Source organism: Salvelinus alpinus, chromosome 32, assembly GCF_045679555.1.
Source record: "Salvelinus alpinus chromosome 32, SLU_Salpinus.1, whole genome shotgun sequence".
Lineage (NCBI taxonomy): Eukaryota > Metazoa > Chordata > Actinopteri > Salmoniformes > Salmonidae > Salvelinus > Salvelinus alpinus.
The window spans coordinates 12,692,867-12,709,634 of record NC_092117.1 but is presented as its reverse complement, the minus strand read 5'-3'; the positions used below and the strand labels follow the sequence as shown (position 1 = coordinate 12,709,634).

At 46.0% G+C, this 16,768-nt stretch overlaps 1 protein-coding gene across 7 annotated transcripts in view; it reads left to right on the top strand.

The window, feature by feature from the left end:
* LOC139562318 (ubiquitin carboxyl-terminal hydrolase 54-like) overlaps positions 1-14,826 on the top strand; it is a 101,137-nt gene extending 86,311 nt beyond the window's left edge. For 4 of the 7 annotated variants that reach the window (XM_071379922.1, XM_071379918.1, XM_071379920.1 and 1 more), the window contains 8 exons: positions 357-518; positions 1,103-1,222; positions 4,944-5,151; positions 6,064-7,028; positions 7,161-7,282; positions 9,141-9,272; positions 10,937-11,165; positions 11,793-14,826. In XM_071379922.1, coding sequence (XP_071236023.1) covers positions 357-518; positions 1,103-1,222; positions 4,944-5,151; positions 6,064-7,028; positions 7,161-7,282; positions 9,141-9,272; positions 10,937-11,165; positions 11,793-12,412 — 2,558 coding nt within the window. In that variant the 3' untranslated portion in view covers positions 12,413-14,826. Of the gene's footprint in view, positions 1-356; positions 519-1,102; positions 1,223-4,943; positions 5,152-6,063; positions 7,029-7,160; positions 7,283-9,140; positions 9,273-10,936; positions 11,166-11,792 lie in introns of those variants that run through there. The other 3 variants (XM_071379921.1, XM_071379924.1, XM_071379925.1) reach the window with 3 other exon arrangements.
* The last annotated feature ends 1,942 nt before the right edge of the window (positions 14,827-16,768 follow it).

Sequence of the window (16,768 nt, the reverse complement as noted above, 5' to 3'; positions counted from 1 at the left end):
TTGGATTTGGGTCTGTTTTAGGGGGTGTGTATATACATCACACCATGTTTAATGTGAATGTCTGCATGTTCACCATATCACACCATGTTTAATCTGCATGTCTGCACCATATCATGTTTACACACTATTGTCTCACACGTGCGCTGCACATAATGGAATGGTTTCATGGCATGTGACCCCTGAGCAGATGGTTTCTGTTCATTCATATCTGTGTCTCTGTGTGCTCAAAGTGTGATGAAGTGTACACACTGTCACTCCCCACACCTTTTCTTCCTTGATATAGAACAGGGAACGTTATAGAAAGCTGCGATATCAACGTGTTTGTGTGTGTGTGCGTGCGTACGTGTGTGACACAGCGGGAGAGGGCCGCAGCGAGCTGGACGAGCTGCAGGAGGAGGTGGCCAGGCGAGCGAGGGAACAGGAGTTACAGAGGAAGAAGGAGAAGGAGAAGGAGGCCGCCTTGGGGTTCAACCCCAGACCCAGCAAGTTCATGGACCTAGACGAGCTTCAGAACCAGGGTAAGGCCCCAGACACAGCTCCAGACCCAACCTAGAGAACAATGACTTGTATTAGTTGTTATGTGGGAGGCAGCCCTGCTCTGTGTGTGTGTCTGTGTGTGTGTGTGTCTGTGTGTGTGTGTGTGTGTGTGTGTGTGTGTGTGTGTGTGTGTGTGTGTGTGTGTGTGTGTGTGTGTGTGTGTGTGTGTGTGTGTGTGTGTGTGTGTGTGTGTTTATATAGCAGTTGTCTGAGTGCGTTTATATAGCAGTTGTCTGGTCTGAGTGCTCCCTGTTTAAAGCACCCTGAGTGGGTTGTCTAGTGGGACTTCTGTTTTCCAACACACACACACAATAGGACATTTCCTCATTCAGAGGATTAGAAACATGTTTGATTGTTTGCTGCGTTTGTAGTGGAGAGAAATTGGATGAACTAGTGAGATTTGTAGCACTATTCAGTGATTTAGGTAAGTGGTGCTAGGCACTTGCGATTCTGAAGTGAAACATAAGTCTTCAGTTAACTCAACCCCACAGTGTGCCTTTTTTGTTTTAAAGAGCTTTTTTTGGTGCGTTTAAGGAGCTTTGCTTTTGGTGTGCGTGTTCTTTAGGCAAAGGGGACAGCTTTGAGCGGTGTGTGCCGGACGCTGAGGTGCTGCTAGACCAGTCTCTGCGGCTGGAGCAGGCTGGCGATGTATCTGCCGCTCTGTCAGTGGTTAGTGAAGCTATGTGTAAGTAGCCTTTACCTGCCTCCCTGTGCCTGCTGCCAGCCCAGTCGCCCCGCTAGAACACTGTACCACCACCGACCTGTCTGTGTCCCTGTGTCTTTTCTATGTGTGTCTCTGTTGGTTCCACCTGTAGTCCTCACCACTGTTGTGCATAAGACAGCCATGCTAACTGCTAGCATGATGCTGGCCATGATAACTACTTGATTGAGGGAAAATGTACTTGCTACGACTGTGATGTGGTTGTCTCACCCAGTTACCTTAAGATGCCCTAATTGTAAGTCACAGTGGATAAGAGCGTCTACTACATGACTCAAATGTTTAAAAAAAATATACAGTGGGGAGAACAAGTATTTGATACACTGCCGATTTTGCAGGTTTTCCTACTTACAAAGCATGTAGAGGTCTGTAATTCTTATCATAGGTACACTTCAACTGTGAGAGACGGAATCTAAAAATCCAGAAAATCACATTGTATGATTTTTAAGTAATTAATTTGCATTTTATTGCATGACATAAGTATTTGATCACCTACCAACCAGTAAGAATTCCGGCTCTCACAGACCTGTTAGTTTTTCTTTAAGAAGCCCTCCTGTTCTCCACTCGTTACCTGTATTTATTTATTTTATTTTTTTATTTTACCGTTATTTTACCAGGTAAGTTGACTGAGAACACGTTCTCATTTGCAGCAACGACCTGGGGAATAGTTACAGGGGAGAGGAGGGGGATGAAAGAGCCAATTGTAAACTGGGGATTATTAGGTGACCGTGATGGTTGAGGGCCAGATTGGGAATTTAGCCAGGACACCGGGGTTAACACCCCTACTCTTACGATAAGTGCCATGGGATCTTTAATGACCTCAGAGAGTCAGGGCACCCGTATTAACTGCACCTGTTTGAACTCGTTACCTGTATAAAAGACACCTGTCCATACACTCAATCAAACAGACTCCAACCTCTCCACAATGGCCAAGACCAGAGAGCTGTGTAAGGACATCAGGGATAAAACTGTAGACCTGCACAAGGCTGGGATGGGCTACAGGACAATAGGCAAGCAGCTTGGTGAGAAGGCAACAACTGTTGGCGCAATTATTAGAAAATGGAAGAAGTTCAAGATGCCGGTCAATCACCCTCGGTCTGGGGCTCCATGCAAGATCTCACCTCGTGGGGCATCAATGATCATGAGGAAGGTGAGGGATCAGCCCAGAACTACACGGCAGGACCTGGTCAATGACCTGAAGAGAGCTGGGACCACGGTCTCAAAGAAAACCATTAGTAACACACTACGCCATCATGGATTAAAATCCTGCAGCGCACGCAAGGTCCCCCTGCTCAAGCCAGCGCATGTCCAGGCCCGTCTGAAGTTTGCCAATGACCATCTGGATGATCCAGAGGAGGAATGGGAGAAGGTCATGTGGTCTGATGAGACAAAAATAGAGCTTTTTGGTCTAAACTCCACTCGCCGTGTTTGGAGGAAGAAGAAGGATGAGTACAACCCCAAGAATACCATCCCAACCGTGAAGCATGGAGGTGGAAACATCATTCTTTGGGGATGCTTTTCTGCAAAGGGGACAGGACGACTGCACCGTATTGAGGGGAGGATGGATGGGGCCATGTATCGCGAGATCTTGGCCAACAACCTCCTTCCCTCAGTAAGAGCATTGAAGATGGGTCGTGGCTGAATCTTCCAGCATGACAACGACCCGAAACACACAGCCAGGGCAACTAAGGAGTGGCTCCGTAAGAAGCATCTCAAGGTCCTGGAGTGGCCTAGCCAGTCTCCAGACCTGAACCCAATAGAAAATCTTTGGAGGGAGCTGAAAGTCCGTATTGCCCAGCGACAGCCCCGAAACCTGAAGGATCTGGAGAAGGTCTGTATGGAGGAGTGGGCCAAAATCCCTGCTGCAGTGTGTGCAAACCTGGTCAAGAACTACAGGAAACGTATGATCTCTGTAATTGCAAACTAAGGTTTCTGTACCAAATATTAAGTTCTGCTTTTCTGATGTATCAAATACTTATGTCATGCAATAAAATGCAAATGAATTACTTAAAAATCATACAATGTGATTTTCTGGATTTTTGTTTTAGATTCCGTCTCTCACAGTTGAAGTGTACCTATGATAAAAATGACAGACCTCTACATGCGTTGTAAGTAGTAAAACCTGCAAAATCGGCAGTGTATCAAATACTTGTTCTCCCCACTGTATATATTTATACATTTTTAATCATGTGAATGCTACAAGAAGGGTACTTTTTAACCTTTGGTGTGAACTTGAGGGTCCTATTGGACAACTATCTACTTCCAGGCCACAGAGTCACTTGGTTTGAACCAGTCAAATGAGTAGTCTATACCTGAAAGACTAACTTGTGCCACTGTATTGGAAGAATAATTGCCGCAATGTGTGTGCAGCATGGTGCTCTATCGTCTCCTAGCGATAGTTTGTTACAAAACCCAAACCTTTTAGTGCCCTCAACTGTAGCTCTTGTTTTATCCAAATATTATGACATTTGTGCTTTCTGTCCAGTCACACTTACAATAAGGCCTAAACCTAAAATAAAAGCCCATAAACACGAGGAGCAGTCTTGAATGAGTAACGACAAGGGGAAGGGACAATTTGGTCTGTCTAAACACAAGTTTGAGAAGGCTGAAAAGGTCGGCAGCCCTCTGTCTACCAACCGTCTCTGTCTGATGATAATGAAACGAGGCGAGTTGTCGGCATGTTTACCCATCACCGTGGTTACTAGCCTGCCTGCCTGGCGGTGCGGAGAGGGACGGGTCAGGGGGTGAAAGAGGGTGGGGAACCCAGCGTTATGACAACCAAGTCTCCCAAAGGCTCAGTTAGGACAATGTGTCCTCGGTCTGTTATGTCAACATGCCAGTGAGTCTGTTAGTATGGTGTGTGTCTCTTGTCTGTTTGTCCTCATTTCCTAGTATATCTGTGTATTGATGTAACTTTCACAGTATCACTGTCTCTGTCGTGAGCGTCTTGGACATTGAATGTGTGTATTATACTCCTGACTCGTCCACGGAGGAATGCTCACAAACACCCAACTCTCTCACACACACACACACACACACACGCACACACACACACACACACACACACACACACACACACACACACAGTTTCCCCTGTCAGGCACCCCAGTATACCCTTGTCCCACAAACCCCATTTCTCCGTTTAAGATCTACAGCAAGTCAAGTCGAGTACTAAAAGCGTCTGAACTAAAGATATTTCGCCAGCTAACCAAGAAAAATTGCTTCTGTATTTCTCAATTCAGCTGCCACGATACAGTATGAGTCAAAATACCAAGGAACAGCCTTTAGTTTCTTCTCAGCCTTCTTAGATATTACGCCTAGGGAAGGGCTCAGCTTAAAACCATCAATTTAAGTTTTTGGGCTTAACATAATTCACTTTGATTAATTTAACATTATTCGATATGATTTAACCATTGTGCCATATGAACAGAATCTTTTAAGAGTCACTGTGGATATTCATTTCCCTAGCTTGTGTCCATTTTAATGTACCAAGTGTGGTGCCCGTTTGTGTTTTCCTCGACCCCAAAACCCTCCCCTCCCAAACCCCACCCCCATTATTTCAAGTCTAATCCTATGATTTAGTTTTGTGCCAAGTGTTTTTGCATGCATCTCCATAACTCAGCTCTTTATTTTCTGCATTTTTCTTTTTTTCTTTTCTGCTTTCCTTCCCTTTTTTTTCGCCCTGTAGCTAAACTCAGGCTTCCCATGCATGAGGGCGGTGCTAACACTCATAGCAGGACAGTGGCTGAGGCCCGGCTGCAAAAGTGCATGAGGAGAGCGCGGGGCCTGCAGCAGCGCATGCAACAGCAGCAGCAGGAAGACAGACCCCAGCAACAGGATCAGGAGCAGACAGAGGAGCAGGATCAGCCCTGTCCCTGTCCCCAGGGGCCCCCCAGGTACCAGCACTGTCTCCTGTCTGTGTCCTGTGACTCCTGTCCTCCAGCTGACCTGCCCTGTTCTGCCCACACTCCTGGCTGAGCTCCTCATGTGACTCTGGAAGGAGTGGAACAAGGGATCACACAGTCCTGGTTTATTCTTTAACATGCAAAATGCCTTGCAGGTAGTATAGGAAAAATACCATTGATTTATAGGTAGAAGTTGTGTTCAATGTGCATACAAAGCGAGAAATGCTGTTTCCTTTCATTGAACCTAGGTTATTTAAAGTAGGCTTAAATATTTGGAGTTTTATCAGTTTGCTGATGTTATCCTTCATCTATCCATTAATCCAACATATTTTTTTCCTAACACACTGTTTGACTCTTGTGTTTGAAGATGTACGAATATTTGCTAAAGCCACATCGTATTCAGTGAAAATGCAGCTGACGCTGCTGTGTTTTGTGGAGGGAGGGTTGTGTGTGTGTTTACTGTTTAGTCTTGTGGGGGTTGCTGTGAGGGGGGGGGTCCACAGACACGAGTGCCTTTCCCAGGGGTCCGGTTCTGAGCCAACCCAGCCGTCCCCTGGGCTAGCCTGTACCAAAGTCCATAAAGAGTACATCTGTTACAGGAACATGACACACGTTCACAGTCATCTCGCTCACACGCACAGTAAACTCACATACCCGCACACACACACACCCACATACGCACCCACATACGCACCCACAACCACACCCACACACACACACACACACACACACACACACACACACACACACACACACACACACACACACACACACACACACACACACGTTTTAGACCTACAACACAAACTCCTCCTCTGTTTCAGAGCTCAGACCAATGAGAGATGCCTGGCCATGATTCACTAACCAGCCCATAACGTGAGCCTCTTTCCTCCTCCTTCCTAGTGAACAGCCTGTCCCAATCAAAATACTGTTGATGGACGTCCAGGAGGACCAACCGCAAGCAGTCCTGGAAGCCACCAGAAGCATGCCTTCTCCTCTCCACGTTAAGCCACTCCCCTCCGGTAAAAACTCACTCCCTGAGCCCTCGAGCCACCCCCCTGTCTCTATGCCCCCAAGCCCTCACACAGGGTCAACCACAGGAGGGTACGTGGCGGAGGCGAGGGGGCGCTGGGAAGGACTGGATATGTCAGGCGTGCTCCCTCATGTGAGACCTCTCCACAAACACGCTGCCATGTCCCTGCCTGCCCTGTGCGTGGACGGCTGGGACGAGAGCCATACTGAGGGAGGCCATGACCAGCCTCCAGCTCTGCCCAACTACAAGCCAGCTGCATCCCCACACTGGAACAGTAAACCCGCAGCCCAGACTCTGCCCACCCCACACCCCCACTCCAGGACACCCTCCCCAGTCAGCCACACCTCAGAGGAAAGGGGCCACGCCAACATGGAGAATGCCTACCCCAGACGGCCTTCCCTGTGCCCCTCTCAGCCCCCTCCTGCCCATCAGAACCACAGCTCCCCTGTCCCTATCTCCTCCAACACCTCCAGGCTCGGTCCTCCTCCCCCTCCCACCCGGAACTGGTCCGGCTTGAGCCTGGGCCGGCCTGATGCTGTCGACTCCCCTTTCTACACCCCTCCCACAGACTCCCACTACCCTCCACCCGCCCCCAGCCGACCAGGGCGGACCCCTTCCCCGGCGTCTGGGGACTACAGGTCAGGAGCCGCCATGCCAGTGGATCACTGGGCAGAGAACGTGACCCGCTTCTACAACTCCCAGCCTGCCCCTGTGGTGGGGTCGCCCTGCGAGGAGCTGTCAGAGTTAGACTCTCTGTACCAAGCGAGCCTACAGGCCCCCAGCTTGCCCCGGGCCCCACGCGGAGTCAGCCCCCAGCCCACTACGAACAAGCAGCGTAAGATATTCACTGACCAGTGACCACTGTTAAAAAAAAAAGGGGGGCGGGACTGAGAAACAATGATTGAGAAAGAGTAAGTGGGCGAGAGCTGTCCACCCCTAATACTGTGTCTCTGTGTTGTATCTGCAGCGGCTAGGAAGCTATTGTCTGGGCTGGCTGCACCTGGCCGCTCCAAGACTCCCACAGCCGAGTTAGAGAGACATGCCTACAGAACGCCAGGCTACACCAGCAGCCCTACACAACACTCCAAGGTCAGTATCCACGTGCTGTGTGTACGTTTGTGTGCATACAGTGCATTCTGAAAGTATTCAGACCCCTTGACTCTTCCACATTTTGTTACATTACAGCCTTATTCTAAAATTGATAAAATATTTTTTCCCCCTCATCAATCTACACATAATACCCCAAAATGTCAAAGTAAAAACAGGTTTTTAGGAATTTTTGTTAATTTATTTAATTTAAAAAAATGAAATATCACATTTCCATAAGTATTCAGACCCTTTACTCAGTACTTTGTTGAAGCACCTTTGGCAGTGATTACAGCCTTGAGTCTTCTTGAGTATGACACTATAAGCTTGGCACACCTGTATTTTGGAAGTTTCTCTCATTCTTCTCTGCAGATCCTCTCAAGCTATGTCAGGTTGGATGGGGAGCGTTGCTGCACAGCTATTTTCAGGTCTCCAGAGATGTTCGATCAGGTTCAAGTCCGGGCTCTGGCATTCAGAGACTTGTCCCGAAGCCACTCCTGCGTTGTGCTGTTGGAAGGTGAACCTTTGCCCCAGTCTGAGGTCCTGAGCGCTCTGGATAAGTTTTCATCAAGGATCTCTCTGTACTTTGCTCCGTTCATCTTTCCCTCGATCCTTACTAGTCTCCCAGTCCCTACCGCTGAAAAACATCCCTGCAGCATGACGCTGCCACCACCATGCTTCACCGTAGGGATGGTGCCAGGTTTCCTCCAGACGTGACACTTGGCATTCAGGCCAAAGAGTGCAATCTTGGTTTCATCAGACCAGAGAATCTTGTTTCTCATGGTCTGAGAGTCTTTGGGTGCCTTTTGGCAAACTCCAAGTGGGCTGCCATGTGTCTTTTAATGATGAGTGGCTTCGGTCTGATTGGTGTAGTGCTGCAGAGATGGTTGTCCCTCTGGAAGGTTCTCCCACCTCCACAGAGAAACTCTAGAGCTCCGTCAGAGTGACCATCGGGTTCTATGTCACCTCCCTGACCAAGGCCCTTCTCACCCGATTTCTCAGTTTGGCAGGGCGGCGGTTGGTGGTTCCAAACTTCTTCCATTGAAGAATGATGGAGGCCACTGCATTTTGGGGACCTTCAATGCTGCAGAGGTTATTCCGCACCCCTCCCCAGATCTGTGCCTCGACACAATCCTGTCTCAGACCTCTACAGACAATTCCTTCGACCTCAGGGCTTGGTTTTTGCTCTGACATGCATTGTCAACTGTGGGACCTTATATAGACAGATGTGTGCCTTTCCAAATCATGTCCAATCAATTGAATTTACCACAGGTAGACTCCAATCAAGTTGTAGACACATCTCAAGGATGACCAATGTAAACAGGATGCACCTGAGCTCAACTTTGAGTCTCAAAGCAAAGGGTCTGAATACCTATCTAAATAATGTATTTCTGTTTATATTTTGAATAAATTTGCACACAAAAATAAAAACCTGTTTTAGCGTTTTCATTATGCGGTATTGTGTGTCGATTGCTGAGGATTATATTTTTTTCAGTCCATTTTAGAATAAGGCTGTAAGGTAACAAAATGTGGAAAAAGTCAAGGGGTCTGAATACTTTCCGAAGGCATTGTATATATGTGTATGTGTGTGTGTGTTGGCTAGTCGTGAGATTCAGGGCTGTGAGTGGTGATGCGTGTTCAAAGCTGTGTGTTTCGATGTGTGTTGAGGCTGCGTGTAGTGATTTGGTGCAGATGTGCGAAGGCTGTATCTGAGTGACGTGTGTGGCTGGACTCGCATGTGTTTGTGTCAGCCCCTGTGTCTGTACAGGCATGTGTTTGTGTCAGCCCCTGTGTCTGTACAGGCATGTGTTTGTGTGTGTAGGAGGGCGTTTGACACGATGTGTCTGTTGTTTCCCTGTAGCCTGGGTCATGTGAGCGACCACTCGCAGATGACGAGAACTACAGTGCTGAGAACCTCCGTCGCATCACCCGCAGTCTGAGTGGCACAGTCATAGGGGGACGACCGGAACACCTCGCCCCCTCCCGCAGCTTCGTGAGTCACACACACACACACAAACACACACACAAACACACACACACACACTAGTGCTAAGCGATTAACCAAAATGTTTTTTTTTTTTATTAAACAACTGAGAGAGGGTGGTTCAATTACTTGAAGTCACTCTGGATAAGAGCGTCTGCTAAATGACTAAAATGTAATTAAATAAATAACATTTTGTTCGTTTTTTTGTGAGCTGAATGCGCCGTTTCTCTGGAGAGAAATCATATCAAGCACGAGAGACATCAAATAAAGAATGAACTGTGGGACGCTGTAGGGAGTTGAAGACTCAATAGGCACTTATTCAACCTAGTTCAGTGCAGAAAATGTGGTAATTAACTACAATGACCAGAATCCATTGCACCTCGTCTTCCCATTCCCACACAGAGAGGAACCTAACCAACACAGTGACGAGAGGGATAGACACAGTTTGTGACTCGAGGTAGCTCTACCCGATTGATAGTTGTAGCAGTCTTGAAACCTACTAAAATAGTGATTTTGTCAGACAGCTCTTCAGCATGGGCAGCTGTGGCAACCCAATGATCACGGCTACCCTTTTCGAGCCAACTAGCTAAATAGTATGACTCGTTGGGGAGCACAAAGATAACGTTAGATGGCTGTCTGGCTGCTACCTCCTGACAGCCAGACAACCGTCTAATCTAATCACAACTGAAATATTTGATTTTAGTAATGTTCATAATAAGTGGTAAGCAGTAATGGGCTCTTATTAATTGTTTTATTCTGTGTTAGAGATAATGGAATGTTTTAAATGTTTGGCTTTGGAATTTAAATTACAAAGGTCATATTTCATAATGCATTTAATGTAAAAAAAAAGAAGTGTTTTAACCTAAATCGAAAAACGTGATTATAAAAAATAAAAAAACGAAATGCCTTTAAAAAACACTAATTGCTCAGCCCTAACACACACACACTGTGCATACGTCACACACACACACACACACACACATGTATACACACTGTGGATACGTCACACACACATGCATACACACTGTGCATACGTCATACACACAAACACAGAGCCTTACACGCAAGCCTCAGTTCCTGACTGGGGAATGCCACAGCTGTCACTCCCACTCAGAGCTGCATGTGTTAGCTTTGGCGAGCACGTCATTACATCATCATGTACCATCAGTGTACCTTATCATCGTCACACCTCCCTCGCAGTGGATATGATTGTTTCATACTGTCATACCTCCATCTGGTGTTCACATAATGTAACTGCCGTGCTGGAGCCTCTAGTGGTGTGATCTTCACTCAGCAAAATGCCAGAGGCGGAATCTATAAATGATCCATAAATCATTCAGGTAGTCCATTAAGCTTTTAACCTTGTGTTCAGCTTACTTTCTTTGGTTGAAGAACAAAGACCAGCGCTAGACATGGTTCTGTTGCATTATATGAATAGATGGTGAGGTTTGTGTTGCCATTGAAATCCTGACTGTGTTGTTTTCGTTTTGTTTTCATTTGTGGGTCAGCCGTCCCTTGTCAACCTGTTTTTTAACTCATCTGTTTTCCTCTCATCCTCCCTCTCCTCTCCTTTCTGCCTCTCAACTGCTGGGTATTCTCACCTTGTGGTGGATCTCTCTCTTTCTCTCTCTCAAACTGAACCTCGTTCTTTTTTCTTTAATAAAAAAAATAAGGAGCCCCCAGTTACCAGGATGCCAAAGCATGCGGACCCCCGAGTCACCGCACGTCACCCTAGCACGTCCTCCCTGCACCTCCCTCCCTCCTCCACCCACCTCTCTCCACCCGAACCCCAACACCAATACGTCCACAACAACCACCACTACAGCCCCCCAGCACTGTCCCAGCACCCCCCTCAGCAGGCAGCACGGCCCCCCTCCTCGGGGCCCTATCTGGGACGCTCAGGTAACCGTCAGCCCCCTCCACCTCCCGTCATCAAACCACAGCACCATCATGGCCCTATCAGACGTGGATCACATCACACGCTCACTGTCTGTTATTCCTTTTGTTGTCTCTGTATGTCTGGTCACACTGCATGGTTGAGGCGATTCAACGCCAGCGGGAGCAGAATCTATTTCTGGGTGTCCCAGGTTGTTCAGTCAATTCTCACATTGAAACTTCATTGGGAGGAAGGATGTTTTACATACTATTTACATTTGTGTCACAAACCATTTTTGAGAAAATCATGATGAAAGTGGGCATTTTAGGCCCATTTTAGACCTATACATGCCTCCTGTAAGACATAATGATCTGTTAATCGTACGTGATACAGACAACATCTTGGTGTCATTATACTACTTATAGTGTTCTCTAACATATGGAGTATGTCTAGATTCTGAAATATGCATTTTCACAGTAATTTATTCAACATAAATAAATATTAATATAAATATCTCAAAACTACCCTTTTGAAAAGAAAATGTGACAGGAACAAATTCACAGAGCTCTTTGATTGTACATTGTGTTTCCCGCTGTGCCTGTACTGGAATAGCTAGTTCTCTGCTCTGTTCTAACGATGATCTGCCCCCACAGGAGATCACCAGAAGGGAGACCAGTTTCTGGCTGTGTTTGACCGGGGTGAAGCTTTCTCCCGTGAAAACTACCACAGTGTTGCACTGAGCTACGGCACACTACCGCGGGCACCTCGCAGGACACCTCCATCCGGGTCCTCCTCTCTCCCCCAGCCCAGGGAAGGAACCGGCCCTGGCCCTGGGTACTACAGCCACCCAGACACGGGCTACGCCACCCTCTCCCACCCCCGCCGTTCTGCCCCCCCTAGAGGCACCATAAACGGCTACAGGCAGCCCCTTCAACCCAGCAGGATCAACGCAATCCTACCTCCCCAACACCACCCAGCCTACCACCAGCTGTCCAACGAGACCTCCACCCAGCCCCTCCGCCTGGACGTACCCCCGGATGTTGACTGGAGGACTCCCGACTACAGGATGGTACCACCGTCCATGCCCATGCGGGACCCTCACCCCCTCCATCAGCCCACCCAGAAACCTGACCAACCTCGAATGAGGGCCTCATCCCGTGGCCCCGGTAGTGCCCCACTTTGTTCCCTGTGCCAACAGCTGCCCACCGAGCCCTCCCGCCACTACTGCCAGTCCTGTTGGGCCTATATGGCCCGCTTCCGGCCTGCCAGCTGATCCAGCTCACCGTCACCCTACAAACAGACCCAGTTCACTCCCAACACACACCCCCTCTTTCTCTCTCTGTCTTCTTTCTGTCTCTGTTCCCTGTTGGGCTGTAGAAGTCAGACTCTAGTCCTGAGTGTTAGGGAGACTAACAGCGATCTTGGGGCACGTTGTTCTAGCAGATTGTGGCCCTTTCGCTTCCCATCAATTACTGTCTATAGTATAACCCCGCCCCAAACCTCTTTAACCAGACAGGCCAACCACTATCTGGTCCTAAACCTGGTCTATTTCGATAGAGTTTATGTTTAGCCTCATCTAAGGTTGTTTAAAGATGGTGTGATCCAGAGCGATGCCAACAACATTGGAAGGTGACAGAGTCCAGGCTGGGTAGAAGGGGGTTGTGAAAGCCTTGCACTGAGTGTCCACTGAGGTGGATGGCGAGAGGCATTGTGCCTCTTGGAGTTTAGGACACCCCTCATTCCCCCGTTGACACATCAGCACCAATGCAGCTGCAAGTTTAGCGGTTCCACTGATGTTCCCAGGGGTCACGATTAAACCCTTTGAGGAAGCCTGTTACAGACAAAGACTGAAGACGGACGTTGAGTTAACGGGGTGGGGAGGTTTTTGTTGTTGTCAGTCATGAATTATTCTTTAACAGGTATTAGACAGTGAAATGGATGCATCATAAGGCTTCTTCCTCACACCAACCCTTCCCTGTCTGGATAGGAAGAGACAACACCTTCTTCTCTCCTCTCCTCGTTGTATACTGACACTAAAACAGGACCTTCTGAGCTTTCAGATTTATTTACTTACTGTACTACTGTATTTATCATTTTTAGGGTGCCCTGGGTAAGTAGTGTATAGATTGTCAAACTAATCTTTCAGCCTCTGTATATACTCTGCCATAGACCTGCTGTACTTTGCATTGTTTCAACTAGCTAGCACTGTCTGGTGATTAGAGCCCTCTTGTAGAATGGGCCTGTGTGTCTCTCAGTTAGAGAGGGCTAAGGACCCTAGACTTTTCTCTTGAGGCTTTCCACGGCCCTGCAGCTATGCACGGTTGTTCAGCACATCTACGACTGACGGAATCACTCGGCTTAGAGTACGTTATAAAGTAATAATGAGATTTTCTTAGTGCAGTGAATTTACCTAACTGCGTTTAAACAAGTTTAGTTCACTTCAGAAGTGTTGAGATAGTTTTATCTGTTGCTGTTTTATTTATATTGACATTTCTCCCATTGTTACGGGAGATTCTCAATGTTATTAACCGGTTTTTGTACTTTAAAGACTTGGGGTATTTAGAGGATGGTGATCTGGAGTGCTAAGGAAGTACAGAGGTTTAGACTCGTAGAGAGAATGTAGTGACAGTGTACTTTACAGAGAACATATATGGGAACTGACTTTCACGCTGTGTCAATGCAATGGCTTTTAGCAAATCGTACTTGTTGAATCTTGAACGTTAGACCCATTTAAATTTTTTCTTGATGTTTTGTCTTTGTGATGCGCCAACACCGGGGATGGCTAATTAGTTCCTAATTGAAATCTCAACCCAAATATTACTAAGACGCTGATTTATACAGTAGCTCTGGAATACAACAAAAGCCAACTTTGTCTCGTTTTTGAGGCAGATTTTAGATCTGATGATGTAAACTTATGGATCATTAGAGCCCCAATTACAGTGAAGTCGCTTTTTTGGCTTGGGAGGAAAAGCGAGCTACAGCCTTACAAAATACACTTACGTTATCTACAATCTGAAATGGAGGAAATTACTAAATGATGTTTTGTTGCTTTCTACGATATTGCTGATTTGTTTTGGAATATTTGTACACGTATTTTTCTACACTGTAGATATGACTGAGGAAATATGAAGAGAATGGAGCTTAATGAAGAAAGTTGAGTGTCTTAAGATAAAACAATTGCTAAAATCATATGGTTAATAAAGAATTTAGGATGCTCAACTGCAGTGCAATTCACCGGGTGCGAGTGGTGTTGTCCTTCTTTGGGGAAAACAGTCTCTGAAACAGAAATGTAATTGGATTGTTGCAGATGTTAAACACTTAACCAAAGAGTGCCACGTTAGTGAGTCATTTTGATGAAAAGGAATTAATAATCCTTAGTTTGTGTACATTATGCAACACTGCCCCCTCGTGGATTGGCAGCAGAAGAGCAGGTGACAGGTGTCCATTTTCTTTTATTTAACATGCTAATAAACAGATTCTGCGACAGCTGAACAGTGTAAATTTGTGTACAGATAATGATATCCTTCGAACTTAAATGTTAAGAGGATGTGTTTTCTTGGTAATATAAAGGAAGGGTTGACAGATTTCCATTTTGGACTTAGTTTGTAAATGCTGTGCTAGCAGATGGAACTTGTATTTTTGCAATAAAGTTGTTACAAAGTGCTCCAAACAAGAGCAGAGTATGAAGATTGTCTGTTTCTGTGTGACTATGCTATGTTGTAGGCTACAACTAGGGCCCAGCGTTTATCCATGTCAGATCATGTGATCAGGAAAAGCTCCTGACTCTAAGATGCTCTATAGCCCCCATACTCAACTGGCGGACCGCGATCAATACGGACCGTATTGGAACATTCTGGTTTCGACCCCATATCATATAAACACACATAAGACAAGCAAAAATGTGTAGAATTGCAGAAAATGAGCTTTAAAACAGCAAAACAAATATTCCTGCCCTGTAAAAATGTGTAGAATTGCGGGAAATTAGCTTTAAAACCCCACAATTTTCACTCCGCCAACAAGAGGGGTGTGAACAGTTTTGCATGGGTTGCGAGGTGGGGCTTCATTACTACACGATAAATGACAATATCCATCCGGAAATGTGTGTGACAGAACCTTCTCAAATAGTAACCGTTCTCTATAGGTTAGTCACTCACTGACCTTAGTCGGTGTTAAGATTATATGACACTTCTGCTTGTGGCCAGTAAGGCTGAGAATGACTACAACAACGTCCTGCTCACTCCTTTAGTAAAAAAAAAAGCGCCCCAACTTGAGAATTTGGACAAATGTCAAAAGAAAGAACAGCTAACTTAGTGCTTGCTGACTTTTACCTCAAATTACAGTGTGTGAATACCAGTGTTTGCACATGAGAATGCCTTCGTGTGTGTATCTGTCAGAGAAAGAGACTTTTAATCTCCATGTGCAGCTCTTTCTCAGCCAGCCTTCAGACTGCAGGGCCTTGAATGAAGCACACAGTACAGTGAACAACCAGAATATAATACACCCCAGGAGGCGCAGAGGGAGGGAGGACTATGAAAATATATATATAGTTTATATCCTCCCGCTGAAACTAACCCTGTTGGGTGAGGACAGTTTATACTATACACTGCTGTCTAAAGTATGGTCACGGTTACAGCTGGAGTGGCTGTTTCCACTTCATTGGCTTTGCTGGATTTGCAGGATTTCATTCCAGCTTAGCTCTAAACCTGATTTAACGAATCAGCCATTCATGGGCTGTGCTCAGAAGGATGAAATGTTCAGAACATTCCAGATAGAAATGAGGTGACACCATTACCTTTTCTCCAAAGGGTAATCCACACAGCATATTTCTATATAAACGCTTTGTAACCTTGCATCCTCCGTCCGTCCTGAATAAGCTCAAGGTCTTGAATGTAGATCAATGTTATGTGGAACCAGGCATGTTAGATCTGAGCTGGAACACATGTCTGCATAGTGCACACAGCTGTCAGGACTGCCCTTCTCTGCTCTAGTGGGTAATATACAGGGATTTTCCTGTTTTGGCTACTCTGATGAGATATTCTGTTGTGCTAATTCTGTTAGCGACCCATAGAGTGTGTCCAGTATATTACCTCTGCTCAGAGGCAAAACCATAGTGTGCCTACACTCTTAGAAAAAAAGGTGCTATCTAAAACCTAAAACGGTTCAGAAATGTTGTGAAATAGCACCGTTACAAATAGAAATCAAACTGGATGAACATCAGAAATAGAGGAAGGACTAAAAACAAGCCAAATATAACTATTGTAAAAGAGATTGTGTCTGTAAAATGTGTATAAGATGTATAAACTGAAGGTAGAAGCCTAAGTGTTATTGATTATTAGTTTACTCCAATTGGGGGAGGGGTGGTAGGGTTTGGGGAATAATACAGGTATGTTCTAAAAAAAAGTATATGTATGTATGTATATACAGTGGGGGGAACAAGTATTTGATACACTGCTGATTTTGCAGGTTTTCCTACTTACAAAGCATGTAGAGGTCTGTCATTTTTATCATAGGTACACTTCAACTGTGAAAGACGGAATTGTAAAACAAAAATCCAGAAAATCACATTGTATGATTTTTAAGTAATTCATTTGCATTTTATTGCATGCATAAGTATTTGATCACCTACCAA